General features: G+C 37.3%; 3 protein-coding genes across 4 annotated transcripts in view; all 3 read right to left on the bottom strand.

Annotated features, from left to right (window-relative positions):
* Positions 1-2,809: 2,809 nt before the first annotated feature.
* On the bottom strand, positions 2,810-6,076 carry thap1 (THAP domain containing, apoptosis associated protein 1). Of its 2 annotated transcripts, none has more exons than XM_086097061.1 (3): positions 5,914-6,076; positions 4,925-5,126; positions 2,810-4,072 (listed from the first exon to the last, which is right to left on the bottom strand). In XM_086097061.1, exons 1-3 carry the CDS (start codon positions 5,982-5,984, stop codon positions 3,674-3,676), a joined length of 672 nt encoding a protein of 223 aa, XP_085953187.1. In that variant the 5' UTR covers positions 5,985-6,076; the 3' UTR covers positions 2,810-3,673. The 2 variants fall into 2 exon arrangements, with proteins under 2 accessions (XP_085953187.1, XP_085953188.1); XM_086097062.1 differs by having other exon boundaries at positions 4,934-5,126.
* Positions 6,077-6,572: 496 nt separating this feature from the next.
* On the bottom strand, positions 6,573-12,993 carry ccdc82 (coiled-coil domain containing 82). Its single transcript, XM_086095919.1, has 2 exons — positions 9,777-12,993; positions 6,573-8,973 (listed from the first exon to the last, which is right to left on the bottom strand). Exons 1-2 carry the CDS (start codon positions 10,323-10,325, stop codon positions 8,812-8,814), a joined length of 711 nt encoding a protein of 236 aa, XP_085952045.1. The 5' UTR covers positions 10,326-12,993; the 3' UTR covers positions 6,573-8,811.
* A 143-nt stretch (positions 12,994-13,136) lies between these two features.
* wdr91 (WD repeat domain 91) overlaps positions 13,137-14,342 on the bottom strand; it is a 28,764-nt gene continuing 27,558 nt past the window's right edge. Inside the window, exons 17-18 of the mRNA XM_086095915.1 lie at positions 13,663-13,752; positions 13,137-13,508 (exon numbers count right to left, since the gene is read on the bottom strand). Of these exons, the coding sequence (XP_085952041.1) occupies positions 13,344-13,508; positions 13,663-13,752 (255 nt within the window). The 3' untranslated portion in view covers positions 13,137-13,343. The remainder of the gene's footprint in view (positions 13,509-13,662; positions 13,753-14,342) is intronic.

Below are 14,342 nucleotides of genomic sequence, written 5' to 3'. Positions count from 1 at the left end.
ACTACAAACAAAACAATATAATTCCTAAACAAAACCATACTGTGGCTATACAAAAATACAAACCCACGTTATGACTAGATACAGGACAACAAGGCTGAGGACTATGACTGGCTTGAGTGGCTCTGACGAAAACTATGGAGGTAAATTTGGTGCAAAACTAACTTGTGCAAAAAATTTGTACCTGTAGAAAATAGTCTAAATTTGTATCTGTAAAAGTCGTGATTTGTATCTGTAAAAAAAATGTGTGCCTGTAAAAAAAAAATTTGTGTCTGTAAAAGAAATTTGTACCTGTAAAAAAAAAATGTGTATGTGTAAAACAAATTTGTATCTGTAAAAACAAATTTGTACCTGTAAAAGTCATGATTTGTATCTGTACAAAAAAAAATTTGTACCTGTACAAAAACTATAAATTTGTATCTGTAAAAGTTGTGATTTGTACCTGTAGAAATGACAACTTGTAGTCAAAGAAGTCGCCACTAGGAGTCACAAGTGGGTTTTCTGCTGCTGTTCAGTGACGTGAGTTTTGCCCCATTTGTCGCGCTACAAATGGAGCAAAACTAATTTGTACTTGTAGAGCGCCGTGATTTGTACTCGTAGAAGAAGAGGGCGGGCTCTGGAGGATTTGGGCGGGCTAAAGCTCAACCTCATTGGTTGAGCGAACGACCGTGGGTTGAACTCAAATGACGCCCATAAATCCGCAATTCCAAACAGAGTAGCCACACTAGTTTACGCGTCATTTTAGAAGAAGAGGACGTCCCAGGCGTGAAAATTACAACATGGTTCAATATACGAACACCGTGTGGAACAGCTTAAACGTTGGTTGACATGCAGAGCACTCCAAGTGGGCAGAAAGAAAGAAGTTTTAGTATGAAGGTAAGATTTATTGTACGAACATAGCTCGTAATCCGGTGCTAGCTAGCTAGCTCATCTCATGTTGTTGTCACGAAAACTGAACACATTGAAGTCACGATTTGTATTTCAAGATTTGAAGCCTACCAGTGTAAACATACGATCAATAGCTTGTACCTGTAAAAAAAAAAAAGTGGACAGTACTCAGCTACTTGTATTTGACTAACATTATATTCAAGCATCTGTACTCTTACTATCATAATAAAATGAAAACAAAACGTTTTTACTGCGAGTGGATCTTTAAGCCGCTCCAGGTATTTCAACCGCAACCCTTTATCCTCTGTATTTAATCATTTTATTTCAAATATTATAATTTATTGATAAATGTCAGTATTTTGCTCTTACACTCTTAGTTTACTCATCCCTCACAGTACTCAAATATTTGTGCAAGTATTTTTTCTGCGCTTTTAATTTCTACTTGAGTTACATTTTCCAATGTAACATTACTCTTATTTAAATATTGGCTATTCTGCTTTTGAAATGCCAGTCTATCTGTATTACTAAGATGTGAGCAGTGTCACTGTCACGCAGCTACTTTAACAAAAGTAACTAGGTCAAATGTTAGTTTATTTATTTTTAATTAAATGAGAATCTCATATATTTCAAAATCTTGCTCAAAAGGTGGAGACAACTGCTGGAGACAACTGCTGAAGCATCAGTGAAAAGGATGACCCACTCCATCAGAAAGCAGCCAAGAGACAGGAGATGACACCTGGGGGTATTCCATCAAACTGGATTATGGAAAATTATTTTGCAGATCTACCTGTGGCAGTGGTCAGTCTTTTTTTCTGGTGGCTACAATAATGGGCAACACCTATTTTGTCTTATTTTTTATATATATATTTTGTTATAGGCTACTTGCTGCCATGATCGCTTTTGGCTACTGTTGAGATGTAACAGTGAAGAATGAATATGTAGGTCAATTTGAGGTGCTTTACATTAAATCAATAATTAATAAATACGATTAATGTGAAATACACATCTAACATAAAACAATTATAACTTATATATTTTTACAGGCACACATTTTTTTTACAGATACAAATCACGACTTTTACAGATACAAATTTAGACTTTTTTCTACAGGTACAAATTTTTTGCACAAGTTAGTTTTGCACCAAATTTACCTCCATAGAAAACACTTAGGCACAAGACAGGGGAGACGCAGACTATTTAACACATGAGGGTAATGGGAAACAGGTGGACACAATCAGCAATCAGGGTTGACACTGACACCACACGAGGAAGGGCAAGTGACCTGAAACAAAAGGAGTCAGAATTTTCAAAATAAAACAGGAAATGACAAGACAACCTCACCGTGGTGTGACAAACAGGGCTGCATGAAAAATTCAAAGATATGTGGATTTCAATAGCCAATTACCAGGCCATAAAGACAGTGGACATACGAAAGCGCAAACAATTTTGGGTTGATTTGCAAGAGAAATATGAAAAAGATGAGTTAAAGGAACATCTTGTTTTCAGTGATGAAGCCATTTTTCAGTCAATAAGCATAATGTTCATATTTGGGGTAAAGAAAATCTGGAGAATGAATTGACGTGTACCCTGAAGAGCACATATTGAACATTTGTGAAATCGGCTAAGAAATCCACCCATGTTTGAATGTTTCATTCAAATTTGGAGGAATAAATTCAACATTAAGCCTATAGAATTTATGTCATATTTACATCTAAAATGATATCAAATTTTATCGAACACCTTAACTCATTCACTCCCAGCCATTTTCACTGAAGCAACCCACATCGCTCCCGGCTGTTTTACTGGATTTTGACAGATTTTGCAAGGTCCACAGAATATTGTGTTCTATTGCTATAAAAACATGGAACCTACCAAAAGAAAGATTAGTCTCTTTCATCAGGAAAAAAAAAGAAGTACATTTCCATCGGTTTCCATTTTTTAATAATTAGCATGAGAATATAGCAAGTTTCATCATTATTCACAAATCTGTTTAAAACAGTGGGGAAAATAGCTTTTTCCAACATGGCCCTGGTTGATCTCTAATACTCTGCTGCCATCTGCTGGCCGTTTTTGTAATAAATGCCATTGCTTCAAGTATTATTTTCAGTTCAGAGGCTACATCAAAGCATTAAAAAAAAAGCGCTCTAGCATAAAAACGTCTTTGGGAGCATGGTAATATTTAAAATAGAACATATTTATACATTTTTGGGAGCAAATGACTAAATAAAAAAACAACAACTGGGAAATACTGAATTCTTGTTCATTTTATTCGGTTACATTTTGTAAAATGAGGTTAACCTATTTTCTGTTATAGAAATACAAAAACAATCAAACACAAAATAAGTAAAGGTAGCACCAAAATCCACACTCTATATTAGCACACTGCAGGCACTGAATTGCGCAATTTGAGGCTTCTCAAACGTATGTTGAGTACAAAACATGGCATGATGACTGAAAGGCAAGCCTGACTCTGTCCAGTGTTCCAACAGACCTTCCATACCAGTAACAAACACACTAAATGGCATGTTGTCAACCTTAACAAAATACATAAGTTGACCGCAGCTGACTTTAACAGACAAACTTTTCTGTATGTGCAAAACTGCATATTGTCACTCATTGCCACTTTGACATTAACAGTCACTCTGAAACATGTTTGGAAAAACTTGATCATGTTGTCCATTTTTGTTCCATGTTCCTTCTGCTGACAGCATGGAGCATCACTGCTTTGTTCAACTCAACAGCTCCACCAAGTGTTCAAGATCAGCAGTACATTTTAGTCAACTTCCTGTTACTCTATGCCTTTGAGAGTGTGGTAGATGTGTTTGGGTAAAATTATATAACCGTCGCTGAAAGCCGTCGGTGCGTCGCGTGCCATCCTGACTGTCTTGCACGAGACCCTCAGGCTCTTGAGCTGCCTCTCCTGACGGCGACACTTTTGCTGTGTTGTTTTCAGCTTCTTCCTCAGTAGCTCCAACTGCTCCTCCAACTGCTGGATGCGCTTCTTCTGCCGCGCAGAGTCTTCCGCAGTGTAGTTATGGTCGCACGAAACAACCACAGTGTCACTGGGGATGTCAGGTGGATTCCTTACAGGCTCAGACTCCACCTCCTCTATGACAGTGTCAGAGGTCAGAGGAAAGGAGAGGGGGAAGTGGATCTCGGAGGTGAAGGGATCCTCCAGACACTCTGGCTGTCAGATAGAAAAAAGAAAATCTGGATTTTTGTTTTGGTGAAGCATGATGTAACAGACGCTTGCTCTCAATACTGAAGACATCTTAATGTGATGACTGTTTATTTAATATTATTGAGTCCAAATCTAAAATGTGTTAAAAAAAATATAAATAAGTTTAAGTGTTGAGAAGCTGCACTCACACCCAGCACTTCTCACAGGCAAAATAGATTTATTTTCTTTTTTTAATTTTGTAATCTGAAAGAGTAAATAAATCAAATGTCAGACTTGCAAGTGTTCATAGCAAATGCATTAAAACCAATATTGGAGCAAACATCAAAAAATGGCTAAAATCAAAAGACAGAACCACCATGTTATTAGTTAAGAAGAGATAAAAGAAAAGTTAGCGATGAGACAGATGAGCGATCAGACTCATAATTGTATTTTTTCTTGACAATTGTCTCCAGACATGTTATTATTGTTTATGTAAATTGTTATTGGTGTAAACACGTTTTAATAATAGGAGACAATTTAGAGAAAAAGACAGAGAGAGGTAGATGGAGCTAATGAACCAGAATGAAGACCACTTAAGACTCAAAACGTTTCCAGTTAATTAGTTGATTAGAGCGCCATACAATTAGTTTATAATATTTGAACTTCTAAAAAAAAAATTAAGATATACCGAATTTGAGTTTCTTTTAGTAGCTGTAATCCATCATAATTACAATTAAAAGTAATAAATGCACTACTAAAAAAAATAATTAAAAGAAAAACACTTTTTCATGTCACCCCAATGTACTGACACATCTACACCTGTATACATATAAACAAAAAAAGCAAGATAGAGACAAAGACACTTGGAATTTTCCTGACCTGCTTTACCTTGATGTCGAGGTTAAAGTCAAAAAGCGAAGGCACGGCATTCTCCTTTAGCACGCGGTTGTTGCACTCTCTCTTAAAGCAGTCTTTAGTGAAGTGCTGCGAACAAATATTACTGTACTTGGTTGGCTTGAAATTGTTCCTCCTCATTGCTGCCACCCATTTACCACAGATGTCCGGACGCGCTAGGGGAAACCTGAGTGAACAATGACAATTGCATAATGGATGAGATACAACTCTACTCTGCCACCGCCTTCTTTTTTTTTGTACAATTGTATTATATTGTTTAGAGGGAAGTCTGGGCTTCCCTCCTAAAGCAGCTGCGACCCGAGCCCAGCTAAGCTGTAGTAAATGGATGGATGGGTTATATTGTTTAGTTTGACACACTCATGAGATGGATATACAGTATTCATAATTTCAAATATTGCAGAACCTCACAGCATGTTAAGAGGATTTTCTAATATATTGTCTGCCTTATATATGAGTAAAAATGCAAACAGCTAATTTACATATTCAGTTTTACATTGCGTGACCCACTAAGCACTAGTGAAGTAAATCTGTCATTGAACGACTTGGCATCAAAGACGTTTCTACTATAACGAAAGATTTGTAACTTTAGTGGACACCATACTGACTTGGTGTTAATAACTTATCAACTATATCCATGTTCTATACTGCACAGCAATTTACCTTTAAGACAATGACGGCATATTAATTTTAGAGGGTAAATTTACACGATTGCTATTAATTTATATAACCTAATTAAGTGAAGTCAGACAACAAAGTACAGAAGAGTTACGAAAACGACATATACTTGCATTTATCTGAAGCCACGTGAGAAACAAATGGCCATGACGTTAAAATAAAATAACGTGAATTGTGAGCTAACGATGACGCTCGTCAATATGTCCACTTCACAAGGTTTATCCATCATGTCTGAAAAGCTAATGCTAATGATCAACACACAGTTCAAGTGAACTCACTTGTGGAAGGAGATCTCTTTATCTTTGTGATAACGGTTTTTACAGCCGTAAGCTGAGCAAGTCTGAACCATAGCTGCTGTCCCGGCAACTCTCACTCGGACTGCGTGTCCACGATTCACAAAACCATGCTACAGTGCCAGCTTCCCACCCCCACGAGCTTCAGTGCCACTAATAATGATGGCGGCCACAGCGTGATTACGTTTTAGTCACGTGAAATGTTCCAGGAGTCGATTGGCTACTACCTTGAATATCTGTCACCCAATGAATTACCTTGAAACTCAGTACTGTACAGTAAACAGTGACGTCACAACAGGGTGTGCTTTTATTGTTTCTGCGTCAACTCGACGCTAACGTAATTAAAATTAGTTTATTGAGGAAAAGGGATAGGGATCATGAATGAATGTACAAATTGTAAAATACTATGACTCTGTATAATATACATAACGGTATTTATGTGAAGCCCTGGCAATAGTCCTGTGAGTCTTCCCTGTTAAAAGTGGTGTATGAATAAAATGTATATAGCCTATACGTACTTTTTGGGGTCAAGTTTATTAATTGGACTTGGTGTAAAAACATACACTCAGATCTTTATTATTGTTGTTATTACTGATACTTATCATACTTTATTATAATGTGTGAGAATATGAAACACTACAAACTTGTTTGGTCATGAACCAGAATTTTTTATTAATCATGAAGCTGTTTTTAGAAAGCAAGCTGGTTTACAAAGATTTATACAGAAGAAAAGCCACCAGAAATACTCAGAAAATATATACACACCACTGATAGTAGATGTGACATAATGAATAAAATACTCAAGGCCTCAAAATTGTATGACTGAAAAACATTAACGCTGCTGATGGAACAAAAACATTTAGTCCAGTTGATCTCAAACTAATATATTTTGACAATGTTCAGAAAAATCAATCACGCATTTGCACAGTGGGTTAAATAAAGCAAAGCAATGTCAAACTAGAATCTCATGAATGTAAAAAAGAAAAGAAAAGAAAAGAAAAACACCAAACATTTGTTTTATTTGAGAAAGTATTTGTTCTTTGCAGGACAGGAGGGAAGAATAGGGGCAGCAGTAGAAAACTAAATTTTGCAGTAACAGTTTTGTTACATGAATATTTAAAACAATAATGCTAAAGATTATTATTTTTACATGAAAAAAAGCAAATACATTGTTTGTTTTTTTAAATTATGGATGTGTGTCTAACAGTTGAGTCATGGGTTGTCTTTTTATTTTTGACAAGGTAATTTTTTTATGAATTAATAATTCTCATCAAGAACAACAATTTTAAGTATCTGTGACATTATCTGTTGAAGCATTTGTTGTCAAATAACTACTTTAGTCAGAAAAATTCAGATTGTTTCAAACAGATGAAAAGCATGTTAAAAAAGGATGCCCCTTTAGGATTCTGCAAAAAACCAACAGAGCCAAAAGTAAAATTATAATTTATATGCCTATGGAAAAATACACATGTACATTGCAGGCGTAGTTTTTGTTTTTTTTGTTTTACACACAATACTTAATACTGCAGGTTCATCGCTCGCTCACGCACGCACAAATGTAATTTACAGAGCTCAGGTGACTGACTTCTTCAGTATCATGATCATGGACACGTAGTCGATCATCTTAGTTTTCACCAAGTAAAACAACTCTTGTCTTTTTGTTTACACAGATGGACGTTTAACTTTTAGGCAAGCTTCAGCCCTTAAGTCACAGAGATATAAAACTCAGCAAACTTCATGGTGGCATTTGTGACGCAACACACAATACAAGTGCAGGGATTCATTTATGAATGAAGATGTGTCTTAAAAGAGGTTAATATGATAGCAGCAATTTAAAGAATAGCCCATTATTGACAAGCAGTTAAGTGTAAAGTTGCTCAAATCAATTGAATGTCGAATCGCTACTGCCATGTAGCCAAAAAATGAAACTGCACACTCCCTTCTTCACATACACAATTCAAGCATGAGGAAATTCAAACCCGAATCCAGTCTGAAAACTGTTGGCTAGAGGCTTGCAGGAGTACCCAATGTGAACAGCTAAGGAGTTAATCTGCTAATTAGAAGATGTTTGCGAGTCATAAATGGTCAAACAAAAAGCCTATTGTAAAGATATTTTTGAGAAAATTTCAACATTGAGCAGCTTTAAGCATTTCAAAACCTGTATCTCATTCTCTACAAAAAGTTGAGCTTATTTTGATTATAAATAAAAATGAAAATAACAGAATCGCTAAATATGATTAATGCCAAATTAAATTTTTCACAAAGCTCTGAAATGCAATTGCGGTGCAGTTCTGGAAGTCTCGGGTGGTAAAATTAGACAATACAAAATAATAGTATGCACTTGAACATTTGCATTAATACATCCACTTTAACTTGACTTCAGATATCTTTAAGCAATAACTTCTATATTTTATCACCCTTTTTAGTCTTTTAAATTGGGCAAAAGGAGCACTAAAAAATGAGATTGCTTTTATTTACAGAACAATGCAAATTTGGCTTTTTGATATTAACTTGTAAAAGATTGAAGAAAAAACACACGGAAACCCCTCTCGTGTCTTCACTTTGTGGGTGCGATAGGTCTGATCTATGAGGAAGCAACACATCCATGCTCTTGCAGTCCCATTTCAGGATCCACTGCTATTGCAGGATGAGCCGTGTTAGGACTGTAAGGTTCTCCCGTACCTCTGTGCGCCTTACTGATGCCTTATTACTAATGCCAGTCTTAATATCAACAAATCATTCATCATGAAAACCTCCTGTTCACATGTGACTTGTTTTACAAGTGCTGCAGGAGAAGACAAAACACTGTACAGAGTTCCATTTCAAATGGAAAACAAGACTGGAGTATTTCCACATTCTGTACCCGTCGTTGCATGATTTAAACTATTCCTTCACCACCTCTTCCTCTTCCTCTTTCCCCTCCTCTTCTCCTTCCTTCTCTTCTCCTTCCTTCTCTTCTCCATCTCCATCTGAAGCCTCAGCCTTGCCATTATTATCTTCATCCCCATGAGCTGCGTCATTCCCTCCTTTTGATTCTTCCTCATCCTGGAAAATAAATAAATAAACATGATCATCTTGGTTTGTCCGTTGTCTGAACATGAAAAGCCATTTGGCCATTTATTCAATGTACCTATCCAACAAGAAGCTGAGGCAAGCTGGCTGTTCATATACGGTCGTGATGTCACGTCCCCAGTTTACAAAAGGGGATCCAAACAAGGGATAGATCGAATATCGGCCGGGCCGATTAGGTAACTTTCCATTTATGTATTTATTTAAAATACTACTTTACTTTATAAAAGATTATGCTTACACTAGGAACTCCCTACACTTTTTCTTTAAAAAAATATAAAAAATAAAATAAATAAAAAATTAAGAAATTGTGTTGAAATTTTGGAAAACATTTTTTACAGTAGAAAACGTTAGGGGGCTATTTACTTGCTCAGTTTTTAATTTAGTTTAACGCATGCTGATGACCCTGGAAGCTCCTTGCAATTTTTGTTATAATGTTTAAACAAAGCTATTCCTTATATGTTTAAAATTAAAAGAAAAACCTTCAAAGTGTTGAAAATTTGATTTAACAAACATGCTTAATGGCATTTCAACAAAGATTTTCTCTTTTACTGCAAATGAATATCGGCTAGAAATATCGGTTATCACCTCCTTTACTACTAATAATCGGTATAAGTATTAAAGTTACTATTACAAACAACTTTCTCATCCTCCTAAAAAATTATTATAGATAATTCTGTGGGCTGTGGCACTTTTGGGGGGCAATAGCAACAATGTTTTGTATTAAAGCAACCTAAAAAAATGTCTCAGTATGTAAGGACGTTCCACAGGTGTAATACCTGCATGACGCGGCTCCTCCTCCTACTCGGAACGCGGGCCTTCATCCTTCGCGACAGCGCCAGCAGCTTGTTGTGTCTCTGTCTCCTCTTCACCTTCTCCTCCTCCTCTCTCCGCTTCTTATCTGCACGGTCCGAGTCCGAATCATCCTGTCGCTGAACCCTGCACCTCTTCCTGGGCTGCACAATCTTCTTCGGCTTATCATTATCATCCTCATCATCGTCATCATCATCCCGCTCCTTCGCAGTGCTCGAAGACGAGGATGTCTCGTCGCCTCCTAGAAAAGAGCGCTTTCTGCGGGTGACGGAGCGGCTGTCGTCGCTGGATGTGGCTCCGGAATCACTCCTTTGCCACTCCTCCTGGTCACTGTCCTCCTCCGAGGAGCTATGGAAGTCGGACTGGGAACCGGACGACGACGACGACGAGGAGAAGGATCCCTCGTCACTGTCGTCCAGGATAGAGGCAGGCAGACCAATTTGCCTCTTCTTGGACAGGTCCGTCTTGGTTTTGCGCATCGAAGCGAACATTTTGCGCTTGTACAAGCTCTCCATGTTTGCACACGGGGCCGAAAACCAGTGACATTAAACAAAAAGACGAGTACGCCAGAGTTGTAACAGGCTAACCTATCACCCGTGCATCTATATATAAGTATTGCCGCGTTGAGAAGCAACACTTCATCTGAATTCTTAAAACTGCACAATAATTCGTATTGCGTTACTTGCGAAAAGCAGCTGTCATTCGGTATGACTTGCAGCTGGATTAAGTCTCAAAGCGTCACATTCCCTTGCTGCTAGCACTGTTTTTGTTGTGGGTCCCACTTCTTCGCTGAATAATATAGAAGAGCGTTAGAGCGGCCCCACGCGGAAGATCAACAAATAACCGTTAATTTGATTAGAAATGATCGCTTTTATTAATGTAAATTGAAAAAAACAAATTCTGTATCCATCTGACCAATGATTTAAGAGATGAGGAGTAAAGCCTCTTAGTTTTATATATGTGACCAGCACGTTTCCATCTAATGTAGGGCATATATGGCTTTTAATATTATGTATAGTTTGCTTCCATTAGTAGTGTAACATACGCATACCACTACTGTACTTTGAAATACACCAAAAAAAAAACTACAATGTCTTGGTCTCCTGATGTCACATTGTAAACAGCATGATGAAGAGGACTGTTAAAATACCAATTCTAATTGAACAAGGAAACATATTGGTCGATTGATTGACCAAACACTAGCTGTTCTGCAACTCGTTAGAGAACAGTGTGCTAAAAGTAGTGAAACATAACAGTTAGAGATGAGCCTTCAAAGGTTTAGAGAAGGTTAGGCTAACCTATAAAAATAATAGTGCATTTAAAGCAGGGTTCACCAATTATGGTCCTCGAGGTCCGGAGTCCTGCATGTTTTAGATTTTTCCGCCCACCAGCACACCTAATTCATATAATCAGCTCATCAGCATGCCTGAGAACGATCATGATCTTTAGCATCAGGTGTTGTTAGGCGTTCACATCTAAAACCTGCAGGACTCCAGATCTCAAGGACCGGAATTGGTGAACCCTGATTTAAAGGTTCATTCTGAAATTTCACTACCAAGTCAAATGTCCCTAACTTTTTGTGAGTACACTGAGTATTAATGTGAGTAATTGAGTATAATATGGACAAAACACTTAAAGGGACAGTGTGTATTATTTAGTGTCTATCAAATGGTGAACCAATAGAATGCAACTACAAGGGAAGCGCACATCTCGGCCACACAGTGCATTGTGGGTAGTGCAGCCAATGTATAGCCGGCTACCAAACTTTTATTTAACACTAGTGGGAACCAACGGAGGAAGCTATGGAACATTCCACCCGCTGGAAAAGTATATATATATTTTTTTTAAATTTAGGCCTAATCTATTTTAACTATGCATAGCATAATATTTTTCTGAATGTGTGCACTTTACCGGGAGTCGGGACTGAGGAGCGACACCGGGACGTGAGGAAGAGAGACAGGTAGGATCTTTATCACTGAGGGTGTCAAGGGGCTAGAAGCAGGTTCGGTTCTAAAGGACCGGCTGCGGTTTATCCTGTGTGACGCAAGGCACCTAGCGTGTTGGTTTGTCCCAGCTGGGTATTGGGGATATTTAGTGCTGATAGCGCGTAACGTAATGAGATGTGACGTCTTTAAGCGCACTGTAGTAAATAATATGTTGCATTACTTAATTGCTGAGAAATTTTATGTTTCTGTAAATCGCTAGTTTTGTTAGTCCAAACTCACTTAAAACTTATCCTTTAAAAAAAAAACTGCTAACCTTAAGGTGTACAGTTATACATACACTTTCAACACTATATTCTCTCCCATTCAAATGACGGCTACTTTGGTATAGCCCGGCAAGCAATAGCAGCAGGAAAAGAACTAGCTGGAGCGGCTAACAAGAGCGGTTAGTGGGAGAAGCTTGCAAAAGCTAGTGAGAGCAAAGCAGAGGAGGACCTAATCACGGGACTCAGCAACGACCACCTGTGGAAGGTAGACTGTAAAAATAAAAAATAAAAAAAAGAACAAAAAAAGTAATTTTTACTTGACCGTCTTTTCACTGAGAAACTAAGTAAATTTTACAAGAAAAGTTTATGAAAAAAAAAGGTCTCTTGGAGGTACGAGGATTCCACCTGACTCCAGCAATATACTAACACACAGCAGGAATGGCATGGCTCAGGTGGTAGAGTGGCTGTCTCCCAAGCTGAAGGTCATATGTTAGTTCCTCAACGCTTGAGTGACTTATTTTTTTCTTTTTCGTTTTAAATAAACTGGTAAAATGTCCTCAAAACTCTCCTTGTAAAATTTACTAAAAATTTCGGAGTGAAAAAACGTCACTAGGTTTTTCAAGTAAATATTACCAATTTTTTTTTTACAGTGTAAGCGGTGGTCGACCCATTGGTTCCGACACTAGCTACACGCACAATCAGAGGCTAACTACGTTGACAAAGTTCTTTTGGGCATTCGTAGCAGAAAGATGGCGACATCAGGCCCCTGTAAGGCGTGGCATGACATATCTCATATAGTTAGCGATTACTAGACCAACGAATGTATTTAAAAAAAAAAATGTACGTTGATGTAATAGAACATATTTAGACCATTTTTATTGAAATGAATAGTGTTTTTTAGAACTTTCTTTTTGCATATTATTGAAATAATAGATGGTGCTAAATAATACACATTGTTCCTTTAAATGTAATCACTAATCACGACCAACGTTTGGGCAGATTGTTCTACGATAGTGCTTCGCCAAACCCAGCCAAGGCAGGGCACACCCTGCATTTAGTTGTTGCAGTAGACACATGCAGACATTCACACCTATAGACAATTTCAAAACGAGTGTCCTCATCTTGAAACTCCATTTGGACTTTAATATTCTACTTATATGAACGTTGAACAGGTTTGCTATTGCATCATGAAACTGCAAATACTGTATTGACATCTGACTCTGCAATAATGTCTATTAGCAAATGAGCAATCTATTCAGTCTATTCCTCCTAATGTATGCTGTATAACCCGTACCCCTAAAATATGTAGTACTCAAGTTTTGAGTCAGGACTTCTGTGCAAGGAGTGTGCTTAATTTGATCTTTCCGTCCATAGAGGCAGTCAGGCAGGTACCACAGTCCAACGCAGAGCACCAGTCAACTGTCACCACTGGTGCTTTGTGTCCACCCAGGGACAGCAAGTTTTCCAGAGCAGGTTCGCCATTAGTCAGCTGGACATGGAGGAGGTTGATGTTTAGCATCAGTTTTCCAAACTCAGTTCAACAATCAAATACATGCAAAGAAAAACACCAACTAATTAATACAAAACAAAAACAAGGAACACAGTGCAAAATATTGTTTGCACATAAAAGTAGATGTCTTTACTTTGTAAATGATCCCTCCAGAGCTTGAACAGGTCAGGACATGTTGTCCTTCTGAGTCAAAAGTGAAGAGGCGACCTCGGGGAACCTGGACCTGAAAAAAAGTTATTTGATATTTATTGTGTTCCCCCTGTGCAGGGTTATTTTAGTTAACGAACAAAAAACAAAAAACAAAAAAAACCCTGAAATTCAAAAAAATATTTCGTTAAACTAAAATAAAAACAAAAATGCTTTTTAAAAAACAAAACAAAATTTTGTTTACAAAATTGACTAAAACTAAAATTATAGCGAAAATGTCCTTCCTTTTACTCTTTGGTAATTAATTTAATACATGAGCCTTTGGGGATGGTTTTAAAGACATTTGAAAGTGTGTCACACAGAAGTGATGACAACTAGTAGCAGCCAAAAGAAAAGCACCTTCAGATGATGTCGCAAATTTGCCAGCCTGCTTGACTTTTGGCCCCAATGGCTTGGTTCGCCTGCTTTTTCATTTGACTCAGCCGAAATGCAAGTAACACACATTAAAAAAAGATACTTAAACTAAAACTATGCATTTTATAAATAACTTAAACTAATAAAAACTAACAACTACCCTGAAAACAAATTAAAACTAACTAAAAACAACAACAACAACTGCAAACGAAATAAAAACTAACTAAAATGAAAATTCCAAAACTATAATAA

The sequence above is a fragment of the Leptonotus elevatus genome, chromosome 15 (genome assembly GCF_054856555.1).
Source record: "Leptonotus elevatus isolate MCC_2025b chromosome 15, RoL_Lele_1.0, whole genome shotgun sequence".
Lineage (NCBI taxonomy): Eukaryota > Metazoa > Chordata > Actinopteri > Syngnathiformes > Syngnathidae > Leptonotus > Leptonotus elevatus.
This window is presented reverse-complemented; position numbering and strand designations above follow the sequence as displayed.